Below are 24,553 nucleotides of genomic sequence, written 5' to 3'. Positions count from 1 at the left end.
CGCGCCGCTCACTGCGCATGCGCGGGCCGCGCTTCCCGGCGCCAGCGGCGGCGCTTCCGGGCGGGCAGGTAGGGATGGGATTAAATCAAATTAAATTAAATTAATTAATAGATGGAGTAGGACAGGGCAGAGCGGGGTATGGGGGGTGGGATGGGGCGCGGCTGAGGTGCTGCCCGGGCCCGTGGGGTCGTGGCGGCGGTGGCGGTGCCCCGCTGGCTGTCCCCGGCGCCGTGCCCCCTCAGGCCCCTGCTCGCGTCCAGCCCGGCTCCCGCAGCTCCTCCTCGCTCCCTGCAGCCCTGGCCCGCAGGCACTTCAGCAGCCCCAGGGAAATCCCTGCGGGATCACGGCCCGCGGCGGTGGGGAAGCTGGGCCCTTAAAGAGATTTCAGCTTAGGCTGCTCCAGCCTGGTCTATTGTGAGTCAGTTTTGAGTGGAGAGTTGGACCAGGGCTTGCAGGGATCCCTTCCAGCCTACGTGATTCCACGATCTTGGCAAAACAAAAGTGTGTCCTAGTGCTTGATACGTGGATCTGGATTGTATCTGCTTGATACGGTCTATGCAGGGTGTCACATGAAGCTCCTTATTTATTTCCATCATTCCTGACTCAGGGTCTTACTTCTGATTTACAGAATCACAGGATGTTCTGAGTTGGAAGGGACCCACAAGGATCATCAAGTCCAGCCGTTAAGTGAATGGCCCATTCCAGGAGTGACCCCACGACCTGGGTGTTTTTAGCACCAGGCTCTGACCTGCTGAGCTCATCTCAGGGTTCTGTGTCAGTATTAAAGTTATTATTTAAGTACTCTGCAGGATTTGAGTGAAGCTAGTAAAGTGGGCAGTGGAATAGGAAGATGCCTAAAGTTGGGAAAAGCTGCTTTGTGGTGATTTCAGAAGCAGCAGCAGGGTCAGCCTGTCAGGACACCACTCAGTGCTAACAGCATTCCTTCTGAGGGAAAAAAATCCTCTGCTGGCCAACCCCAACTTAATTCTCCCTCAGGCTCAGACTTCCTGGCTGGAGCTGTCCCAGCTCAGCAGCCCAGAGCAGCTGGGGCTGCCCCTGGATCCCTGGCAGTGCCCAAGACTGGGTTAGAGGGGGCTTGGAGCAGCCTGGGACAGTGGAAGGTGTCCCTGCCCATGGCAGGGGTGGAACAGATGCCTTGGGAAGGCTGACCTAGAACAGAGGCCAGACAGAGCTAAAGAATAAAGCAGGGATTTATGAAAAGGATCTCCTCCATGGATCCACCTTGGGCAGCACAAGAGCCCAGCCAGGGCTGCACCCAAGATGAACCAAAATGGTCACAAAATGCACGACCGGGCACGGGGTCTCTCACTTTGATCAGTTCTGCTCCCTTTGCATCTTGGAGTTCATTGTCCAGTTACAGCTCCAGCCCATGCAGTCCCATCCTGCTTGTTTTTCTCTCCTCAGCCCACGTTGTTTGTGCTCTTGGGCCTGAGATTTGGATCATTTGTCCTTGGTCCCCAGCTAGAGAAGGAATTGTTTTGTCTCCCTGCTCTGTGCAGAGAGCTCACCATCCCTTAATGTGAAGCTCAGACCCACGCACTAAAGCAGCACAGAATCTGAAAAATAGAAAAGCTGAAACCTGAGGCACCAGAATGAGACGAGCTTTGAGTCCCTTCCAACCCAAACCCTGCTTGGTTTGCTTCCTCCTCCTTTGTCCCAGCCAAACATCTCCACATTCCAGAAGCATCTCCCTGCTGGGGCCGTTTCCCCTGGAAGCAGTGGGCTGACCCCTGGTTCCCGCGTCCGCAGGGCTGGTGGCAGGAGCTGGGAGCATGAGCGAGTTCCGCATCCACCACGACGTGAACGAGCTGCTGAGCCTGCTGCGGGTGCACGGCGGCGAGGGCGCCGAGGTCTACATCGAGCTGCTGCAGAAGAACCGCACGCCCTACGTCACCACCAACGTCTCCGCACACAGCGCCAAGGTCCTGCCCCCTTCTTCTGCCGGGAACCGCTCGTCCTCTTGGTGTCCATCAAGGGAAAAAGGGGGGCTGCTCGGATCCGGGCTCGCGGTTCTGGGTGGGAAAAGCTGGAATGCTCGAGGGAGAGGAGGACGCTTAGGACTGGGATGTGGGAAGGTTCATAGAAGGAGGATGTTTGGTGGGATGATGGGAGGGAGTTGTTCGCTGAGAAGCTGTGGCTGGCCCTGGATCCTTGGAAGTGTCCAAGGTCAGGTTGGACAGGGCTTGGAGCAGCCTGGGACAGTGGAAGGTGTCCCTGCCCATGGAACAAGATCACCTTGAAGTTCCCTTCCCACCCAAACCTTTCCTTGATTCCATGATTGTGGTATTCACATTGTCTGAACAGAGAGAGACATCATTCTCTCTCCCAGGATTTTTCCTAGGGAAGGCAAAAATTTTCCCTTCTCTTTCAGAGATGAAGGGAAAATTTTTCTTATTTCTGTTCACTGCTCCTGTTGTTGCACATGTGCAACGTGTTATGGAGTGATTTGTTGATTAGACACCAGTGAAGGTTGTTTTGATTCCTTGGCCAGGGTCAAAGCTGTGTCCTGGCTGTCTCAGACAGTCACAGGTTTTTCTTTAGTATCTCTTTTAGTGTAGTATCTCTTCAGTATGCCATTTATTACAGTATTAATGTAATACAGTATAGCTTAATAAAGCATTTGTTCAGCCTCCTGAATCGTGGAGTCAGAGCACATTATTCCCTACACTGGGGTCTCTCTTCTACTACACATGATGAAATGAAAATTGTATAAAATGCAATTACATGACTAACACCCGAGTTTTTTCTTCTGAATATCACCCAAATATTAGAGATTAAAACCTGGCACTCACGACCAGTTTATAGCTATATAACTCATAGCTTTTATGGCTATAAGGCTGCTTTTTGCTTTCATTTTTAAAAGCAATCCACCAGTCAAGCTCTAGGAAGTCTCCAGCTCTGTCTGAAACTTGGCGTCTTTGTAGCCTGAGCTGTGTGTTTGCTCTATTTCCATTTCATTTTAATTGTAACTCCATTCAGTATTAACGTGGTGTTTTACAGGTGAAAATAGCAGAGTTTTCTCGAACCCCTGAAGATTTTTTAAAGAAGTACGATGAGCTGAAGTCTAAGAACACAAGACATCTGGATTCTTTAGTTTATCTGCTGTCCAAACTCACCGAAGACAAAGAGGTTGGTTCCTCCTTTAGAACTGGATGTTGAAGAGTAGCAACAATGCAATGCTTGATTCCAAGAACAGCTGAGGGTAAAGTTCAGTGAAATCTGTAGAAATCAACAAATAACCAGTTCTAGCTTTTTTTCCTAGAGCTGGTTGAACTGAGTTATTCAAGCCCTACTGAGAGTTATGCTCCTCTTGATATAATTCACTAAGACGTGGCAAACTGGGACAGGGAGAGCTCTGTGGTTAGATTCAGTACATGGTCATGTGTTTCTTGCTTTAGATTGTGCTGCCCAGCATTGACAAAACCTTTTCTTTGCTTGTCTATGTACAGACACTCCACTACCTGCAACAAAATGCAAAGGAAAGGGCAGAACTCGCAGCCAACGCAGCCACCAGCGGCAGCAGCACGAATTTTTCCATCCCCTCCTCCACTTCCAAGATGTCTCTGCAGGAGCTGGAGGAGCTGCGCAAGCAGCTGGGCACTGTCACAGCCAACTCCAGTGCACAGCAGGTACAAAGCCCTTCCTTCCCAAGCTCTGGGCACAAAATCTTCCCTTTTCTTCGTCAGGCAATATTATATCTTGGTGCTGTTGTTAGGAAAAAGTGGCCTTTTTCTATTCCAGTCAGTTAAGGTTCCATTCTTTGAGGTTATTCTAAGGTAAAATTCACAGTTAAATTCTTCCCTGTGAGGAACCTGGCACAGGGTGCCCAGAGCAGCTGTGGCTGTTCCATCCCTGGAAGTGTCCAAAGCCAGGGCTTGGAGCAACCTGGCATCATGGAAAAGACACAAAGGAAGAGGAAAACCAAGCTTAGCAAACAGTTCAACATTTCATTAGCAGCAGTAGGTTGTGAGGTCGGAGTGCAAAAGGGCCGTTTATTACTTAAATCCCAAATTCTGTTTCCTGTCATTATTTGTGTAAAAAACAGTGGTGGCTTGGCCTGCCAAACAGGACAGGGAGGGAAAAAAATATGATGAAAAACTCATGAGTCAAGATAAGGATATTTTGGCTGCAGAAGGCAGACGGGCAAAAGTGTATGGAGAGTTTTTTGGACAGAGGGGAAAGAGGAAAAGATGCTCAGAGGTCCATAGTGCCTTCTTGTGTCTGGTCAGCAAAATCTAACAGGGGACAAGCCTCAGATTACTTCAGGCCCTCAGTGGCAAGAGGGATGGACCTCCCATGCTTTGAGTGTCTGGGCTTGAAGGGCTCTACATGAATGTGATGGTGGAGGAGAACTCAAATCCTGAACAAAGGGTTCAAGCCCTCACCCTGTCAGCAGTGGTGGGACCAGCCTTGTCCCACATCCACTGAAATACTGCACAGACACTGGGCCTGACTCATCCAGATCCTTCACAGACCATCTGAGTCAAGTGGGTGATTTAGATCATGAAGGGAAGATGAATTTCCAGTGATATAACTGATCTTCTTACCAAGATTTATGTGTGAACTTGCTAAAAGAGGAAAGACCTGGAGGTGCCGTTCCCTGGGATGTGCAGTTCACAGCCAGAGGGATCGAAATGCCGCCACAAGCCAGGATTTGTGCTTCCTGCTGCTCCATTTGCAGTCTCTTCAGACTTAAAGAGCTGCGACTGTGTTAAAAGGCCCTGATGGGCTGGTGCTCAGGCCTGTTGAGACAGTAAGGGCTGGGACAGGAGAACATTCCTTGGAAGTGTTGGGTCTGCTCAGCCTGTGACCCAGATCTTCTGTCTGTGAGGGTCACAGATGGAGCTGGAGGTGTTCATGGAGCTCAGAGACGAGCCCTTCGTGCCCCTCCGTGGATGTTGGCACTGCCATTGCTCAAGATGTCAGCTGCAGGTTCCTGAGTGTGACAGTGGCAAGCTGCCACCCTGTGCCAGGGGTGTTGGAGTGCCACCTGAGGCCATGTTCTTAGCCCTGGGAGTTTTCTCCAGGCTGTTGTTGAAGCCTGTAGTGACAGTGACCTGAATTTCGAGTTGCAGAGAGAAGGTGATTCATGCCCCTGAGACATGAGCTTTGTCACCAGGGCCACAATTGCTGTGCCATCTGCCCTGGGATTGCTTGGCACTGACAGAGGGATCATGCAGGGATTGGAGTGACTGCTTGGACCAGTTTTGGTCCAGGATTCATGGAGGTGGGCAAAGTTGTGTTCCCTTTCAGGTGGATGTGTCCTTTGTAGCCAAAATGTTGACTTTTTTGACCTCTGCCAGTTAACAAAGTCACACTAGACTGGTTGAGCTGCAACAGAAGTGCCCTTGTTATAGAATAAACATAGAATAAACATATAGAATAAATATAGTGCCTCTTGTTCTAGAATAAAATCAGAGAGTCATCAAGTCCAACCCTGGATTGAATGTCACCGTGCCCACTAAACCATGTCCCCAGCTGCCATTTCTGCTCATGTTTTGAGCACTTCCAGAAATGGTGACACCACCATTTCCCTGGTGAGCTTGTTCCAATGATTAACCCCTCTCTCAGTGAAGAAATTTTTCCTGCCTGCCATTTGGGAAGACCTACTGGTGGCTGCCCTTCTCCCAAGCAGAACATGTTCATACAACCAACTGAGGTTTGCAGTTTCATGTGGGGTTTAGCCATCCTTTGAATTGCTGGCAGCTTGCTTGATGCTTCCTGTTTCTCCAGATGAAAGTCCCAGCTCTGTTAGGGGAGCAGAGGAAATCGAGGTCCTTTCAGCAGATCACCCACACGTGGTGTAAATAAGAAAGTAAAATGAGCCTGTGCATATCCCTTTTCACACACACACACACACACATATCTGTGCAGTTTCAGAAATGGCCTTCACCAGCCCTGTGTTTGTGCACTTGGGGCTCCAAATGTTCACGTAGGTTGTGCATCTCACAAGCTTCCCCAGCTGATGATTGATCTTGCACTCCATTTATTTTAGTGTCAGAGCTGGGGGTGGAGAGTCTTTCAGTCTTCAAGAGCTCACTTCCTTCGCCAACTCCCACTCAGAGCAAAAATCTCCATCATTTCCCAGCTCTCTGTGGGTGGATTTGTCTGGGTTGCATTTGGCTTTGAGTTCAGAGGTGTTCAGTGGCCCTGTAATAGTTTGCTGGTGCTTCTGGAAGGAGTTTGCTGCTTTCATGTGGTGCTCTCTCCAAACCAGCAGCCGCTGCCTGCTGGTTGTGCACATCCCCATTCTGCTTCCCTGGGTGTGCCCCAGCACCCAGGCCAGTGGGGACAGATGCAGAAAGGCATTATTTGATGTACCCCCGCATTAAAAGGTCAAATGTATTAAAAAATGTGCATTTTTTGCAGCAGTGGGGCAAATAGGCTAGGTGGCACTGGGAAATTAAACCCTACACCATGCTACTGAAATACCAGCTACTCTGCTTTCTGTTCTCAAGTCCATCAATTGGTTTGCAGTCAGTTTCTCATTGAAATTAAACATTTCTTGGACTTCTGAAAGTCTCCTGTTTTTTTCCTTTCTTTCCCTCTCTCTTTCTCCAACAGCCTCTTGAGCTTACACGAAAAATCCTCCGGGATAAGCAGAACAAGAAGAATTCTGGTCAGCCCATTCCAGTATTTCCATCCTGGGTGTATGAGAGACCTGCACTTATTGGGGATTTCTTAATTGGCACCAGTCTAAGCACTGACACAACAGTACCAATAGGTATGTGAAAAACAGGGGAAATTGCATTAATTTGTAGTGTTTTGTTCTCATTCAGAAATGCTGTTCAGATGTTCACCCTCAGCAAAACTTGGCTCTTGGCACTTCTCTTCTTCGGGCTGTTTTCTGGGTATTTGAATATTTTGGTGGCAAGGGGGTTGGGGAAGTTGTTCGTGTTGGAAGTAGCTGGTCCCTTTTGGGTGGCAGGATGAGCAGCAGGAGCTGTGGCTGCTGTTCTCTTGGCCACAGGTGTTGGATATCTGATCCTGCCTGCTGGATTTGGGTAGGAATGAGCAAAGGTTCCTGTTCTCCACAAAAGCAAAGTACGAGACTGAAACAGGTGGATGATGGCACATTGTGTCCTTTTTTTTTGTCCTTTTTTTGTCTCTTTGGGAACAGGCACTTTGCCACTGGCTTCCCAGGAATCCATGATTGTGGAGGACTTGCTGTACGTGCTGATTGGTGTGGATGGAAGGTACATCACAGCACAGGCCCTCGTGGGCAGGCAGAACAGAGCCTTCTCACTTGATCCAAACCTGGACTTGTCCATCAAGGAGCTGGTGACCAGGATTCTTCCTGTGGCAGCCAGTTACTCTGCTGTCACCAGGTACTGAGCTGGTTTTTGTTAGGGGAGGAGGCTCTCCTGCGAGAGCAGAGAGTTTGCCATTGTGCAGGTGTTAACTTCCATGCTTAATTTAAACTACAGGGGTATAAAATGAGTGACAATGTATTTGGGTCAGTTTTAGCTTTGCTGGGTTTTTCCTCTGTGCTGCCAGTTCACTTTTTCCTTCACACACCTTTGTTCTTTCCAGTCTTGGCCTTGGTAACTTCAGGTAAAATGCAGTTATGGTGTATCTGCCTATTCTGGCTTCTCTTCCCACTCTGCTGCGAATTTCTCCATATTTCCTGCTTTTTGCTCCTCTGTGGGCATCCAGGATTGAGAGAACCTTTGTGTGCTGGTTCCACTTTCTACCCAGTGCTTTTACAAATGGTTCTAGTTCCCTTGTGTCTGGAGAGGAAACATCTTCCACAGCTTTCCCTTCCAGGAAGTGTGGGATGGGAAATAAGGGAGAGGGATTGGTGTGCTTCCCAGCACGAGACTCACTGGTGTGCCTGCACAGTGTCCTGAAGTCAGAACTTCCTGAAAATCACACAAGTTGCATTGCCTGACAGAGTTCTCATTTTGCTTTTTACAGGTTTATAGAGGAGAAGTCCTCCTTTGAGTATGGACAGGTGAATCATGCTCTGGCTGCAGCCATGCGGACTCTGATCAAGGAATACATGATATTAATTACCCAGCTGGAGCATCTTCAGAGGCAGGGCCTTCTGTCCCTGCAGAAGCTGTGGTTTTACATCCAGCCCACAATGAGGACCCTGGAGATTCTGGCTTCACTGGGTAAATTCCCAAAATACAGTCCTTACAGGTTGTGAGAGCTGCAGGGTAGCCAAGCAGGCAGAGCATGTCTCGTTTTGATTTCCTGCTTTATTAAAGAAGAAGGCCCAGGGGAATTGCACTAGTGAGGGCACTGCACTTCTTCTGGAGAAGAGCACTCAGGTTCTAGGGCTGAATGTGCTTTTGGAGCTGTCAGGAGGCACCTCAGTGCCTTTTGCCTGCACAGCCCTTGCCCTTCCCATCAGCTGTATCCACCACTGCTGCCTCTCCTCAGCTCCTTTCCAGACTCCTCTCCAGCTCTGTGTGGTTATAATCCCTGGAAGTTCCTAATCCAGCCCCTTGCTTACAGCTACACAGGCAGCTCAGGGAGCCATGTCCTGTCTGGGGACCATTTTGGGTTTTGTTTCAGGATGTAAGTGTCTTATATTGTTGGGTTTTTTCTGTTTTTTTTTTAATTCCAGCTACTTCTGTGGATAAGGGTGAGTGTATGGGAGGATCAACCCTGAGCTTGCTCCATGACAAGACTTTCAATTACACAGGGGACAGCCAGGCCCAGGAGCTGTGCCTGTATTTAACCAAGGCAGCCAGCGTGCCTTACTTTGAAATCCTGGAAAAGTGGATATATCGAGGCATCATTAATGATCCATACAGGTAAAGAACAGTAAAAAATGAAATGAAATGGAAAACTTCAGAAATAATGATCTGCTTTGTTGAGTCTGTGTCGCCTGGGGGCCTGAAACAACCCTCTTGGAAGTTTTTTGGCTTTTTTAGGGTCACTTGAAGCATTTTGCCAAATTTGATAGTTTATGCAGCATTCTATTTCCCACATTTTCAGAATCCTAAGGTGGGGGCAAAGCTGAAGGTAAAATATCTGAAATTAATGCCTTTCTGCTGGTGACAAAGGCCAGTTTCCTCACCCCTGCACTGACAAACAGATAATGTTTAGCCTTGGTTTATGAACCCTGTAAAATTCTGTTTCTCATTGCAGCTCATCAGAGGCACTGCATAGTGCTTTTCCTCTTGCTTCACAAACAGACCAATTTCAGTTCTTGATTGGCTGTGTCCTCATGAGACCTTATTTCTGATAGATCACATTACCAGTTTGCAGGTCAAAAAATTCGTCCTCATTGTACCACTTCCTGCCCCTAAACATCTGCTTTAACTGTTCAGTGAGTTCATGGTGGAGGAGCATGAGCTGCAGAAGGAGAAGATTCAGGAGGACTATAATGACAAGTACTGGGATCAGAGGTACACTGTTGTTCAGCAGCAGATTCCCTCCTTCTTGCAGAAGATGGCTGACAAAATCCTAAGCACAGGTAGGTGCTTCTGCTGGAAGCAGAACTGTCATTGTGATACTTCATGAGAAAATCCCTTTGTCAAGATTTTTTTTCTCCTGGGAATCTGGGAAGCTTCAGCTTCTCCATGTTGTGCTGCTTTGGAATGTGATTTGGAGAATTGTTTATCCAGCATGTGAATTGTTTTTTCTTAATAACCAATCACAGCCAGCTGTGTCAAAGCTCTGAGCAGTCACGAGTTTTTATTATTCATTCTTCTTCACTCTTACCTAGCCTTTTAATGTATTCTTTCTCCATTTCTTTTAGTACAGTTTTAGTATAGCATTTTTAATATAATGTATATTATAAAATAATAAATCAGCCTTCTGAGAAACATGGAGTCAGATTCCTCATCTCTCCCCTCGTCCTGAGACCCACAAACACCACCACAAGGAACCTTGAGGCAAGCAGGTCTTGTGTAAAGAGAAAGGAAATGTCACCATGCCTTGCCACTTTATGGGCTGTGCAGCTGAATTGAGAGCAGTAGAGGAGTCAGATTTAAAAGGAGCCCCAAACCTTATAAATGAAGCAACACAGGAGCCCAGCAGCAAGGGGAGCTGTCTGTCTCACTGCTGTTTTGTGGGCAGGTTTTCTAGCTGGATGGAGCTGGGCAGCTGAGGTTTGACTGTCTGAGTGTTAATTTAAGCATTCAACCTCTTATCCTTGTACAAAGCCCTCCAAAAGTGACCAAAAAAAGTGTTTCAGGCCACCTGCAGAGATGTTTTGTCACTACTGGGAAACCAAACCATTTCTAAATCTCCTTAAATGTGATGCCAGTGCCTGTTCTAAAATTCTGCATCGTCTTTTGAAAGGTGCCTAAATCCTTTCCAACTTTCAGCACAACATGGTGTAAACATTTCTCAGCACCTCTTCCTCTTGAAGGGAGTGGTGTGGAAGTTTCCCTGTTTGCTGTAGAGCAGGTATGAATATGGGACATTCTTTCTTTTTAATTTCAGGGAAATATTTAAATGTTGTGAGGGAATGTGGGCGAGATGTCACCTGCCCCGTGGCCAAAGAGGTCATCTACACTTTAAAGGAGAGAGCCTATGTGGAACAAATAGAAAAAGCTTATAACTATGCCAGCAAAGTTCTTCTGGACTTCCTGATGGAGGAGAAAGAGCTGGTGGCTCACCTAAGGTTGGATTTATTTTACTAAATGCATGGTAAATAGATTGGTTCTGCTAAAGGACATACATTTTTGAAGTTAGCTCTGTTCTCTTGGGATATTACCAAGGTGTTCTCTCTATTTCCATTTAGAAGGGTTGACCTGAAAAATAGGAGTTGGGTTTTTTTTTTTCCTGAAGAGGAAAAAAAAAAGTCTAAAATGATAGAAATGTTGAGTGGGAAAGATGTTGGGGGGTCTCTGGTCCAACTTCCTTGGAAGGCTGTTGCCAAAACTAGGTCAGGGCTTTGTCTAGCCCAGATCAGGAGTCTGGAGCCACACTGTGTTCTGGCTGTGCTATTTTTGCTCCAAAGCCTGCAGTTATCATGAGTCATCTCTGGCCAGGCACTTGGTTATTCCTCAGGCTCACCTCAGAACTGCTTCCAAGCTCCATGCCCACCACAGGGAGATCTTCCTGGTGCCAGGTGAAAATCAAAGTTTATGTGGCTGCTGGATTTTAAAAAATCAGCCCTGATATTTGTTCATTGAGAGGAGTGCAGGATTCTGCTCAGAGTTGGCAGCTGCCCCTTGGCTGGAGGAGATCTGGAGTTGTTCAGGACAGGAGTAGGAGCCTGCACCCAGCACATCTGGGGTTTGCTGGTTTTTTTTCATTTTTTAGGCAAAAAAAAAAAGAACAGCAGCAGCCCTGATCTGACTGCACAGAAGTGTCCTGACTGAGGGGGTAGGGAGGAGGAGACATCCATAAAAGACTAGTCTCCAAACTGGTTATTTATGGCTGTGTGCTCTCCAGGAAGAGAAACATTTTGTGATGAAACCCCACAGGCTCGTTGAATTGATTGCATTTGTTCCTTTAGGTTTGATATGGATGAACCTGGGCTTTAAGAAAAGTCATCAATTGTCCCTTCATTTTCTTGAGCAGATCTATAAAACACTATTTCCTGATGGATCAAGGGGACTTTTTTGTTCACTTCATGGATCTGACAGAGGAGGAGCTTAAGAAGCCTGTGGATGACATCATAACAACGAGGCTGGAGGCTCTGCTGGAATTAGCCCTGAGAATGAGCACGGCCAACACTGATCCCTTCAAGGATGATTTAAAGGTGAGAATGGGTGGAAGCAGAAGAGAAATTGACTTTGAGCAGAAGGCCTGGGAGATCAGTGTTTCTGTGAGAACCTGCTGCTTCCTTGCTTGGTGTGACAACTGGAGAGCGTGTCTGACCGTGGGCACCTTGCTGTTGTTCCACAGCAGCTCTGGCTGTCCCGTGGCTTCATTTTTTTCCTGCTCTTCCCTTACAGATTGACTTGATGCCCCATGACCTCATCACACAGCTCCTGAGGGTGTTGGCCATAGAAACAAAGCAGGAGAAGGCCATCATCAGTGCAGAGCCCACGGAGCTCACCCTCAGTGGCCTGGAGGCCTTTTCCTTCGACTACATTGTCAAGTGGCCTCTGTCCCTCATCATAAACAGGTAAGGCATCAATCCACTGAGGTTAAAACAGGCATGTACTCTCACAAGAGGCTTTCCATGCAAGAATCAAACATTCCTCAAAGCTGGAGAGCAGAAGAAAACACACTTTCTGGGATCTCTGGTTGCAGACTCAAAGAATTCGGGCTGTTGCTACTCTAACAGGCTATTTTGCCTTTAACTGAGTTGTGAGGGACCGAGCGGTCCATTTTTCTGCAGGAATTTGCTTCTTGTTTCCCTGGAGCAGCACTGCTATGAGCCACAAGCAAATGGGACAAGCAGCACTGAGTGAGCAGAGGGGCAGATTTCAGATTGCTGAATGCCAGCAATTAACTCCTCCCTTAATTTCCCCTCTAAAAATTCCATTGAAACGGTGAGACTTTCCTAACGACGCGACGCTTTTGGAATTCTGTCTCTTCCTTCCCAACAGACTGTGGCAGCTCTGGTGGTAGCTATGGAAGTGAAAATAGGATTTGGTGAGGTTTCCTGAACTGTATCGACTGGAGCTCTGCAGACACCTACGCCCAAGTGTCTGAGCACAGACCTGAATCCAGTCCCAGAGCTATAAATAAGCAGCCCCATCTGCTTGTGACAGTGCATTGCTGGTGGGGTAATGCTGCCTGGAGCTTGGTTACAGCTTTTCCTCCCCTTTTTTGGAAAATCTGGCTAAATTCTTGGGTGAATTCTAAAATCCTGGGGAATTCTTGAGTGTCCATCTCAGCCTTAGCACGGTGGGTACAAGACCACAGTGTCTGAACCCTCCCTCCCAGCCCACGTGAGTGACCCTTGCCAGGGGCTCGAGGGAATGAAGGAGGCTGGAGATGCACCCACTGGCAGGAAATATGGAGGAGGGTCTCCTTGGAGAGAAATTCTTTGGGGTGGTTGCAAATGTGGCTCTCTTGCTTCGGCTCAGCGCAGATCCGCGCGCGTCTGAGGGCGTGAGGAACACGTTGTGTAAAGTCTCCTTACCTCTGAGCAGCCTCAGCCTTCACAGCTTGGTCTGTCAATCAGAGCAGGCCTTCATCTGGATGGGCTTCTGCTTTCTTTCCAGGAAAGCACTGACAAGGTACCAGATGCTTTTCAGACACATGTTCTACTGCAAGCACGTGGAAAGGCAGCTGTGTAATGTTTGGATCAGCAATAAGACAGCCAAGCAATTCTCCCTGCATTCAGCTAAGTGGTACAGCCTTTTTTTGTTTGTTTGTTTTCAATTTTGGGTCTCCTTCTTGCTAATTAGATACCTCATAACATAGCTCAGACAATACTGAGCTGAAAAAGATCCTTAAAAATGTCTTACAGGCTCAGAGACATCCATTTGTAACATTTTAGGTTTCACTCAGTATTTGTTTGTAAAGTTGCTTTAATATTTAATATAAAAAATTTAGTTTTTTATAAACAAATATTTAAAGCCTATGACAGGTTCAAAACTCCGACTCGACTAATTGATGGAAAGGCATGGAAAATAATCAGAGATGGTTTGCAGTGACTGTAATCCCTCTCACACTGCAGCAAGGCATTTGCTAGGACAGAAATATTTAGCTCTGTGCTTGGCTGTGCAAGCCTGGTGCTAGTTCTCCGTGGCATTTGCTAGCTCTGAGCTGTGTGGGTGTGATTTCTCCCCTAGGTTTGCTGGTGCTTTCACACTGCGGCAGCGGATGCTGAATTTTGTGCAGAATATCCAGTATTACATGATGTTTGAAGTGATGGAGCCAACATGGCACATTCTGGAGAAGAACCTGAAGCTGGTGAGTGAAGTTGGAATGGAAGTCTTAACAAATGTCATGTCTAATTCCAGCAGCTGCAGCTGTCTGTTGATTTTGTTGGAGGCTTTTAAATATCTGGGAGCTGCTGTTCCTGCCACGTTACAGAGTGCTGCTGTTCTGCACCACCCTTCTGCTTGATTAGTCATACATCCCTTTCCTGTGCTGCATCCCCCTGTCTGTGCCCAGCTCACTCTGTTATGTAAAGGCAGTTCTGCTCAACATCCCCATACACAGGAGAAAGAGAGCTGTGGAAAAGGAAGGTGGATGCAGAGTGCAAAGGTCATAAACTGGTCCAGGCATCTCCAGCTGATTCCTTGGCTGAGTTACAGTGCTCCTAGAAGCAGAGCCTGTGCTTTCCCTTCCATTAAACTGCCAAGGACTGGCATGCAGGGAATGTTTGGTTTAAAAAAGGCCATTATTATTATTATTATTATTATTATTATTATTATTATTATTATTGGTAGTCACCCTGTGATCAGACGCATCTGCGTTGTGCATCTTTTTCCTCTTACACCCTGAAAAACACAAAGCACTCCTCTGAGACACCAAACCACCCAACACCCCTGCAATCAGCTCTCTTGGCAGCTCTCTGATAGCCCTTGAGGATCTTCAGCATCATCTGATCCTGCCTTAGTTCTTCCTGTGCCCTGAGGAGTTTCTTGGGGTCAGCTAGCCAACATTTTGATGCCCTGTCATGTTTTTTTCCTGGAGAATTCACAGGAAGGAGCAGGTCTAGGATTGTGAGCGTCTCTGCACGTTCTTGGCAAGAACTTCTGAATGAGAAGGGTTCATATGTCAAGCTCCTGGATAATCTGGGAATTGTACTTATTTCTTAATTTTGTTGCAAGTTTAGGTTTGCAAATACATCACTCAGTTGACTTTACTTGCGTGGAGGCTGTTGTTGAAGTTATCCTGTCCCTGTTTTCTCCTTTAATTTGTATTTTAGGAGGGAAAAGGATGATCCTCACTGGTCTCATGTAGTGCCTCATGGTGCATTTTATTTGTCACGCTTCTCTCTTGTGCATTTCCTCTTGAAGATAAGGTGCTCTCTTCCTAAAATTGTAGCCGGGATCTTCATCAACACAACTTCATCATCATCTTCATTGCATTAGAAAGCTGCATTTCTCCTTGTTCTGCAGTAGCTTAAAGGGATGTGGTGCTGGAATCCAAAATGCAGGGAATTCTCAGAACTCTGGGCTTGTAAACTAAAGCTTAGAATTAAACACAGGGTTTGATCTGAGAGCTTGGGAAAGGCTTCCAGACTTAGGTGCTAGAAGTGAGAATGCGGATTTATAGTTTAAAGCAGACACATGTTAAGTAAAGAAAAGTTTAGAGTTTTAGAGTTTAAGATATAGAAAAAATAAAAGTAGTTACAAGTGTAAACAAGGAGTTTAGAATGCAGTACTGTAGGTTTGTGTGTCATAACATGATTGGCTAAGAAAGCTTACACTGTGACATGAGTCCATAAGATTAAATATTTAAGGAGTGGGTCAAAAACATAAATATCCCTGTTAGCAGTGTTTTATTGGTCAATAAATCCTTAAAAGGTCTTGTAACTAGGGGTCTTTTAAACCAATAAACCATGCAATAAAGTTACAAAGATGTGAGCTAAACTCACCCTTCCTACCTATGTAGAAAATAAGAGAAATAAACCACATCATCTGAAAACTCAGAAATCCCAGCTCTAATTCATCCCAAAATCCCCATAGTGTGGGAAGGGTTTCCTGCACTGGTCCTGCTGGAGCAGTGTGGATGCCGTGGCAGTTTTAGTCCTGTGGTTCTTGGCTAAGCTTGATTTGTGTTCTGAGCTTCAGCACTGTGCAGAGTGAGAGGGAGCTTTAATCTATCATTTAAAACTCAAGACTGAAACAGCCTGTTGGAGTAGCAGAGATGAACAAAAATCTTACAGAATCCTCCCAACACTGCATGTCCCAGTTCCTTATTGGCCCCTAAAGCATATTTCTGAATAGCCTGTATGCTTTAATGATAAGTTTATTGACATTTAAGATTCTTTGATTTGTTTTTCTCTTGTCCTCTCGTTTTCGCTGACTTTACTGAGGTTGTGATGGTGGGAGTGGCCATGACAAGCAGATTTAAAAACAAAGGAAATGCAAGTTCATAAAGCAGATAACTCCATCCTTTCCAGGGGAGGGTGATCAAAGCAAGCATGATTTGTGGGCAGTGATGTGACAAATCAAAGGTTTAAAGCCTGTGAGGGGCTGTTGAAGGCAGCAGTGCAGATGCAGTCTCCTCTCTGGGTGTTTCTGGGAGCTACACGTGGAGTTCCTCACTCTGAGAGGTCCCTGTCAGAGGCAGGCTGCTGGGCTGGGCCTTTGGGGCAGAGCAGCGCAGCAGCCCTGCTTTGGTTTGTCATTGTTGGGCTGTCCTGTGGCAGGCATCCAACATCGACGACGTCCTGAGCCACCACACGAGCTTCCTGGACAACTGCCTGAAGGACTGCATGCTCACCAACCCAGAGCTGCTCAAGATCTTCTCCAAGCTGATGTCTGTGTGTGTCATGTTCACCAACTGCATGCAGGTGTGTACAGCCTCCCCGTGCCACTGCCAGCCCTGGCAGTCCCTGTGCCAGCCCCACGTGGACTTGTCTCTGTTCCTTCTATCAGCAGCTTTAGGGCTTGACAGCTCACACATCTCCCAAGTGGTTTTTGTGGCTTCTTACTCCACAAAATCCTCCTTTTTTTCCATGTTGAGATCAGGTTCATATGGACCAAATTCCCTCTCCTGAGGTGTAACTTGTAGTGCTCTGTAGAGGTCTCTCTTGAGGGTGAGGTGAGGGGGGCATTCCAGCCAGCATCAGGGAGCCCACAGCTTTTCAAAAACCCACTTTCCAGTGGGATTAGGGACAGCTGTGTACCAGCATTGTCTTGGTTTGAAAGACAGGTGTCTGCTGAGGAAGGCAGGAGCCTCCCTTGAAATGGAAAATATAAACCCCCTCCCTCCAAATTATTATTCTTTTGAAATTAAGGGGCTCTCAGGCAAAGATATGGGAGCAGGAATAACAGTTCTTGACTAGGAAAATAAAAATACAAATGCAATAGTACAAACAAAAAACCACTGCCAGAGTCAGAACAGGAGCTGACCCCCTGTGGGTCAGGGTGGTGGCAGCAGTGGCATTCCGTGGTGGCTGCAGCCCTCCTGCAGTGCCAGCTGTGCTTCTGCTGGAGCAGGGATCCTGGACAAGGCTGGAGTTTTCCTCTGAAGCTCCAGGGCTGCTGGAGATGGGCCTGCTCTCCCTCTGGGAATGCAGTGAGAAGAAAGCTACTCCTCTGGGAATGCAGTGAGCAGAAAGCTGCTCCTCTGGGAATGCAGGGAGCAGAAAGCTGTTCCTCTGGGAATGCAGGGAGCAGAAAGCTGCTCCTCTGGGAATGCAGGGGGCAAAGGCTGCTGTGCTGTTCCAGGCTCAGATTGTATCCAGGTAGGAATGCTGGGCTCCTCCCCTGGGCAGAGCCTCTCCCAGTGGGATGATGGAATTTTATCAGCCGTGCAGGGACACTCACTGGCCCATGAACAGAAGATAATTAATAATTAATGGCCCATGAACAGAAGAGATCTCCTGGAGGGAGGATTGGCTGTGGGAGAGATAAAGAAAACTGCCCAGTGAACAGAAGATAACTGCCCCAGCTCTGACAGATGGTGATAGAATGCACACCCCCATTTCCATCCTCACACAAGCTTGCTGAATTCAGACTCAGTCAGCTCTCCAGGGAGTTGGGGTGGGCACAGCTGAGCCTGGTGCTGTGCCACAATGGAAGAAACGGGCTGTAACCATGTCCCCAAACACTGTCCCCTTGCCAGAGGTTCACCCAGAGCATGAAGCTGGACAGTGAGATGGAGAGGCTCACCCTGGAGCACGGCACCATGCAGGGCCCTCCCACCGACGAGGAGCGTGCTGAGGAGGCTGCCAAGAAGAAGCTGACCAACAAGGTGGGAAATTCACTCTGGCCAGGGTGGCCACTTGCAGGTAGCCCCTCCTGGTTTCTAGACCACTTCTGGCCCCAAAACCAAAATCTTTGTGGAATTGTGGGCAGTGGGGAGCGCTGCTAGAGTTCTCAAAGTCTGCTTTGAAGACCCTGTCTCTCACAGCTCTCCCTGCACTGGTGTTTTGAGTTTTCACTTGTGTTTCCAGCTGTGCAGAGCCACATCCAGGCTTTCTGAAACGCCAGCACTTCACCATTCCCAGAGTGTGAGTGGGACTCTTTGCAGTCCATGGCTTTCATACCTGGGGGATCTGTCTTGTCCATATTTCTCTGTCTGGAAGCACAGGGGATTTGCTCTGTGGCTAGCAGATCTTCCTGTCCCTCTGGAAGCCCCTCTGCATCACCACTGCAGTCACAGAGCTCCAGAGGTCACAGCCTGTCTTAGGCAACACACATTTTCTGCTTACTGGCTTTTCCTCCTGCTTGAAAATGAGCCCTGGCAGCATGTATTTGTGGATAACTCACCTGGGATCTACTCTGGGCTTCTCCCAGGCTGGGCACAGCAGGGCTTTGAGCTATCAAGGACTTGGAAGGATTTATTTCAGAGGCTGAGCAGCTGTGAAGTTTGATGGCAGTGTTTTTGAGCGGGCTAGGGAGTGGAGGGAATAACTGCAGCCCCTTGGCAAGTGCAGATCAGCACGCACGTGGGCCACTCTGCCTTTGTCTTGGCAGCTTTTAGCCGAGCATGCTGACAGCCTGCACCTCACGTCTGGCTTTGAAGCCACCATCAACAAGTTTGACAGCAATTTCTCCACACATCTGCTGGACCTGCTGGACAAGCTGAGCGTGTACAGCACCAATGACTGCGAGCACAGCATGCTCAACATCATCTACAGGTGAGCCAGGCCTTCTCTGTCTGTGACTTCCCCTGCCCTGGGTCCCAGATTCAGCTCAGGAAATGCTCGTTTTAGCTGAGAAATGTGTATGTTTAGGAGCTCTGAGCAACCTGGGCGAGAGGAAGGTGTCCCTGCCCATGGCACAGGGCTGGAATGAGATGGGCTTTGAGGTCCCTTCCAACCCAGACCATTCTGCTTTGCATTTCAACCCTAGGCTTTAGGAAAACCCCAAAACACATTCCTTTGAATTGTGTGAAATTTTTCCATTAATATTGTAAATGCAGTGTTAGTTTTCCTGGGGATTGTCTGACTGTGGAGACAGTGAATAAACTAATTTCCAAATACAGGCTAAGTATTCCAAGATGAGAAAATCACACAAAGGTTTGATCATAAAGTGTCTATTTTAAGTTCCCATATTGCATTTATTTAAGTAAGCAGCTTCTTGGAAATCAGAATTCCTTCAGAAATACATAAAAGTCAGGTACACAGGATGAGGGGGGAGAGAGAAAGCAGATGGAAGTTTTGCTGCTGGGTTTATAACCACTGCGTTGCTTTTTCAATAAAAAATCCCCCTGGAAGTTGTGTTCCCTGTCCATCTGCACTGGATATCTTTTATGGCTGGCTGATAACCCCACACCTCTGTTGAGATGTGCTGCCCCTGAAAGCAGAGAGAGAGGAAATGTCTCACTGATGTTTTTTAAGGAGATTGTTGTCCCCTCCTGGTGCTGTTTCTGACAGCATCTGACAGGGCTGTCAGGATTCCTGGTACTTAGCAAACGTTTGTTAGGTGAAGTATTCCCACAGGAGACTGTGCTTCCACTTGTCCTTTTCTTCTGGGAGCTTCTTGTCCAGCCACTTGTTTGTGTTTACACAGCCCCTGGCAGTGCCCAGGGCTGCTTGGTGTTCTGAGCTCTCCTGCTTCCATCCCTGGTCAGGGGAGCAGCGTCCAGCCACCAGAGCTGCCCCTGGGGGTGCTGCTGAGTCCTTGAAATGGGAATGTAGGTGAGGAGCCCTTCTCCACAGCCCTAAGAGCTCTGGTGCTCCATCTCTGAAGTGACCAGAGTCAGAGGTCTTCTCCTCATCTTGGAATTTCTCCAAAAAACTGTGTGGCTGTGGTTGTTGTTCCTTTCAGGACTAACCAGGGCAGCCAAGTCTTTTGGAAAAGGCTGGTGTGGTTGCTCAGCATTTTATATCAGCCTTCATTTGCCTGGAGATCCCAGTTCATCATCATCATCATCATCATCATCATCAGGCTGTTGCAGGTTCCAGGCAGGATCCATCTGTAGAAAAGGCTGGCAGGATTAAGCTCTCCCTGTTCCCTGGCTGCCATCACTGCCTGGTGTCACAGGAGCACCCAGGCTCGGGTTAGATTCAGGGATGGGGAGCACAGGCAGTTGAGTCACCCAGGCAGGAGCATTTACTGCTCCTCAGTGCTCCAGCTCTCCTCCTTTATCCTCTTTTTAACATTTTTCCCATCTCCAGTACAAGTTCCAACAGAGGGGCTTGTTCATGGTGCTCCATCCAGGAGATCTTGGTGGCAGCTCACTCCATGATCCCAGGGCACAGGGCACATGGCCAATGCAGTGCTGAGGACCAAATGACCTACTCTGTCATGGTGGGAATGCCACACACGTGCCAGGACAGCGCGACAAGCTGGTGCTGCACCCACAGCCTGGCTGTGCGTCCTGCCCGGGGTGCTGCTCCAGCAGTGTCACAGCCCCCATGGGGGGCCAGCAGGTGACTCCCGAGCTGTGAAACCTCTGCAGCTGCTTCTCCCAAGTGCACAGAGGCTGGGTTTTGCAACCAGCACTTCCTGCTTCAGGGGAAAGGAGAAGTGTGATGATGCAGATGATGCAGTGCTGCTGTCCATGGTTTGTGCTGTGGACAGTGGCTCAGCTGCACCCAGAGGCTCAGAGGAGGGCCTGGGTGCTTTGCCCTCCCTTTGTTCCCATGTCCCTGTCCTTATGCCACCGGGACTGGCATCACTATCAAGTCCCCCCCTAGTCTGGACTCTCTGGGACCGCTTGAGTCTTCACCAAGCCATTGGACCTGCTGGACCTTTCCTGTCAACCCTGATGTCCCCATTTCCTTAGCAGAGATCCTGGACGTGAACAGCCCATGGGACCTTTCCAATCCCATAGGCTGCTCAGGGCTGGTTTAAAGGGTGGGAGCCCCACCATGAATGCCCAGAGGTGACATTTAGCTCCCATTCAGGTGGTTGGAGGGATTGTTGGCTCCAGGCCTGGGCTCTATGGCAACAGGAACCTGAGAAGCAGAGTGGAGACAGTTGCCATCTGAAATAACATATTCGAGAGAGTTTATAAGGAAGAGTTTGTAAGACACACCACTCTTCTTCTAATTTATAACCTTTTTATGGGACTGCTTTCCAACAGGGATCATCAACGTGTCAGATAAATAACAAAATTCACAGTTCTGGTTCTTGCTCATCATTTATTTGATCCTGGTTAACACTTATTCATTTTGTGCTACTGAGTAACTGAGACGTTTTATTTGTGGCATCAAACAACGGCAGACTGAGATGCAGAGGGTTTCCTTCAGAGCTCACAGGTGACAGATCTCTGCTGTGCCCAAGTCCTGCTCAGGTGTGTCATAGAATAGAATGAGAAAATCTCCCGAGATGGAAGGGACCCAGCAAGCATCATCTAGTCCCTGCACAGGCACCCCAACAATCCCACCCTGGGAGCAGTGTCCAAGCTCTCCTGGAGCTTTGGCAGCCTTGGGGCTGTGCCCATTCCCTGGGGAGCCTGGGCACTGCCCAGCACCCTCTGGGGGAAGAACCTTTCCTGATCTCTGACCTAAACCCTCCTGGCCCAGCTCCAGCCGTTCCCTTGGGAGTGCTGACAGGGCTGGCAGCTGCAGGAGCTCTCCAGTCATTCCAACACATCCCAGGAGTGAAAAGCAGTAGAACTACAGTGGAGAGGGCTTTGTCAGCAGGGTTAATTAAGTCCCCATTCTTAGAAATCTTCTGCATCAGTGTGGTTACCAGCATCCTTCCTTTACCAGAGTGGAAGGAGCTGAGCTGAGAGTAGGTCACCAGGACGTGAGGTGGTGCAAACCCAACCACAAAGCAAGAAACTGCCACGTAAGCACATGCTGAGGAAGCACCACACAGATTCTGAAGAAATGGTTATCAGGGATCACTTGAAACTGGAAACAGCTGAAAGGGAAGCCAAGCAAAATCTGCAAGCCACTGAGCTGGGAATGAAGCAGCTTTAGAAATGGAGCAGGTCCTCAAAGCAGCAAGTCCCGGCCTTGTGTTTGAAACAAAACTTGCCCAGTGCTCTCACCTCAGTGTCAGGTTTCCCTGGTACAGCTCCTCGAGGACGGAAGCAATGTAAAGCTTTTCAGCCAGGAGAGAGCAACAGATAAATTCCATCTGTCGAGGCTCTGTTTTCTGCAGGCACCAAAAAATGTCAAGGAACAATTTGTTGCCGTTTGTGTGAGGTTGTTAAGCAACATGAAACTCAAATATTGTGCCCATTCAGTTGGTACTGGAGCAGCCTAATTTGAGAAAGGGAGAGAGTAACTTTTGTGTGATTCATGGGCTTGCACTGACTGGCTGCTCAGTGATCCAGGGCACACGAGTGCATCAGCTGTGGGTGCTGTGGGATCTGCCGTGGGAAGGTCACAGCAGGCTTGGGGCTGGATGGCATCACTCTGGATTCTCAGGGAGGCAGGGTTGTGGTATCCCTGGTGCTGAGTGCTTTGGAGGGGCTTTTCCAAGTGTCACTTGTGGCTGAGCGTCTTCTGGCCATGTGCTGGTGTTGGTGAACTGTGGATCTGTGGGAAGCACCCTGGTGTTAGCCAGGGGATGGTGGGGATGGAAACCTCAGCGTTTTGTGGTGCTGGGTGGATTTCCTGTGGGAGTTAGTGCCAGAGTGCAGTGCTGCTGAACTCCAGGGCTTGGGGAGGGCTGGGGAGGTGCAGACACTAAGCAACCCTTGTCCCCACAAGACACCTCTGTGTGGTGTGGAGAAGAGCTGTGAGCATTTGGTCCTTCCCAATGTATTTGGGACGGATTCCTGATGCATTTCCCTGTCAAGGGCCCGCTGTCAAGGCGTGGCACGGAGCAGGTGTCACCGCACCGCTGGCACAGCACACACATGCAGTGCAGGGACAGGGCTCGCTGCGGGAGTCCTGGGGGAGGTTCCTGCTCACACCTGCCCTGCCTCAGGTGTGTTTTGTCCCTCAGGTTGGACTTCAACGGGTTCTACACGGAGCGCCTGGAGCACATGTCGGCCGAGCGCAGCCAGAAGGCGCCGCCGCCGCTGCTGCCCCGCCTGGCCGTGCCCGCCCAGTGAGCCCAGCCCAGCCCTGCAGACAACCCCGAGACACAGGGCAGCCTTCCCTCCCCTGAGGTGTTCCTAACGTTCCAGGCTTTTGTTGGCTTTTTTTTTTTTTTACTATGTTGTACAATGATGTGTTTGTGTGTTGTAAAATAAATTAAATAACAATAACAACGACAAAAAAAATCAGGGTTGTTTTTTCTGTTAACAGAACTTAGGGCAAATTATTGTGGATGCTCCATCCCTGGAAGTGTCCAAGGCCGGGTTGGACAGGCTTGGAGCAAGCTGGGATAGTGGAAGGTGTCCCTGCCCATGCCATGGGATGATCTTTAAGTTCCTTTCCAATCCCAAGCCCAAAGCAGAGGAGTTCCAGGGAATCTAAACATTGCCAGAGGCAGTTTGAGAGCAGGTGCATGGAGGGAGGAGGAGAAATGTCTTCCAGAAACAAGGGATAACCAAGACCAGGGACACAGAGGCCTCAGGGGCAGGAGTGGGAACCTGGGGACGTGTGTGAGGGCTGTGGGCACAGGACTGGGTGCTCCTGTCCTTCCTCTCCCTCACTGCTCCTTTGCGGAGATCTCCTGGAGCTCACTGGAGGGAAGAGCCACGTTCTGTGTGCTCCATGGCCCACAGCTGCTCCTCCAGCTTGCTAGAGGGAGGGAGACCAGGAGAGGGCGGGGATCACCAGCAGGCATTGCGTCCCACTAGAAGTCATGGAGAGTTCATTAAATCAACAGCGAAATTCTCAGCACCCGTGGATGACTAATCCCGAATCCGTTCACACCCACGTGCCTGTGTCCATTTCCATTTCCTGGCTGGCCCTGGCCTGAAACACCCAGAAGTACAAACGTGCCCGGCTTATCTGCCCTGATATGGCAGCTCCGGTGCTTCCTGTGACAGTGCAGCCACCCCAGTGCCCCTGCAGAGCCACAGGACACGTCCTGCCAGGCCAGGGGACACCTTCATGCCCACAAGGCCATACACACAGTCCCCAGTGTCACCTGGACCATCCCCACTCCCCAATGTCCTGTGGGCATCCTCCACCACCCCACTGATCCAGCCCCCCCGTGCCCCAGGGACCCTCCCCAGAGCCTCCCAGCCAGCCACGATCCCGCACGGAGCGCTCCTGGGTGCTCATGGACAGTCCCCAGTGTCCCACGCACACCCTCTGGTGTCCTGCAAGCCTTCCCTGACAGGGACCGTCCCCTGATGCCCCGTGGCCCCTGCCCGATGCCCCGGGGACCCTCCTCAGTGCCCCGTGCACAGTCCCCCGTGCCCCACGGACGCCCGTGATGCCCCACGGGCCGCCCCCCGCTTCCCCAGTGGCCCACGGGCTCCAATGGCCCGAGGACCCTCTCCAGTGCTCCCTCCCCGGTGTCCCACGGCCCCTCCAGGTGTCCCCGTGAACCCTTCTCGATTCCCCGCGGACGCCCGTGATTGCCCGGGGACAGTCCCCAGCGCCCCGTGGCACACGGAGCCCCGCGATGCCCGCACCACCCTCCCTCAAATTCCCCGCGGGCAGTCCCCGTTTCCCTACGGACACCCCCCGGTGCCCGCCGATCCTCCTCCATCCGCCGCCGGTGCCCCGCGG

The 24,553-nt window shown here is 49.3% G+C and overlaps 1 protein-coding gene across 4 annotated transcripts; it reads left to right on the top strand.

Annotated features, from left to right (window-relative positions):
• The first annotated feature begins 6 nt into the window (after window positions 1–6).
• TUBGCP2 (tubulin gamma complex associated protein 2) lies at window positions 7–23,149 on the top strand. 4 transcript variants are annotated; one of them, XM_038141137.1, is made up of 19 exons: window positions 10–68; window positions 629–774; window positions 1,771–1,943; window positions 3,022–3,150; window positions 3,471–3,650; window positions 6,586–6,745; window positions 7,142–7,349; window positions 7,939–8,138; window positions 8,597–8,786; window positions 9,306–9,451; window positions 10,426–10,606; window positions 11,512–11,692; window positions 11,889–12,061; window positions 13,110–13,238; window positions 13,683–13,803; window positions 16,217–16,360; window positions 17,638–17,766; window positions 18,492–18,655; window positions 22,869–23,149. In XM_038141137.1, exons 3-19 carry the CDS (start codon window positions 1,794–1,796, stop codon window positions 22,975–22,977), a joined length of 2,694 nt encoding a protein of 897 aa, XP_037997065.1. In that variant the 5' UTR covers window positions 10–68; window positions 629–774; window positions 1,771–1,793; the 3' UTR covers window positions 22,978–23,149. The 4 variants fall into 4 exon arrangements, with proteins under 4 accessions (XP_037997066.1, XP_037997065.1, XP_037997063.1 ...); XM_038141135.1 differs by having other exon boundaries at window positions 1,703–1,943; XM_038141136.1 differs by having other exon boundaries at window positions 1,682–1,943.
• Window positions 23,150–24,553: the final 1,404 nt, after the last annotated feature.

The sequence above is a fragment of the Motacilla alba genome, chromosome 6 (genome assembly GCF_015832195.1).
Source record: "Motacilla alba alba isolate MOTALB_02 chromosome 6, Motacilla_alba_V1.0_pri, whole genome shotgun sequence".
Classification (NCBI taxonomy): domain Eukaryota; kingdom Metazoa; phylum Chordata; class Aves; order Passeriformes; family Motacillidae; genus Motacilla; species Motacilla alba.
This window is presented reverse-complemented; position numbering and strand designations above follow the sequence as displayed.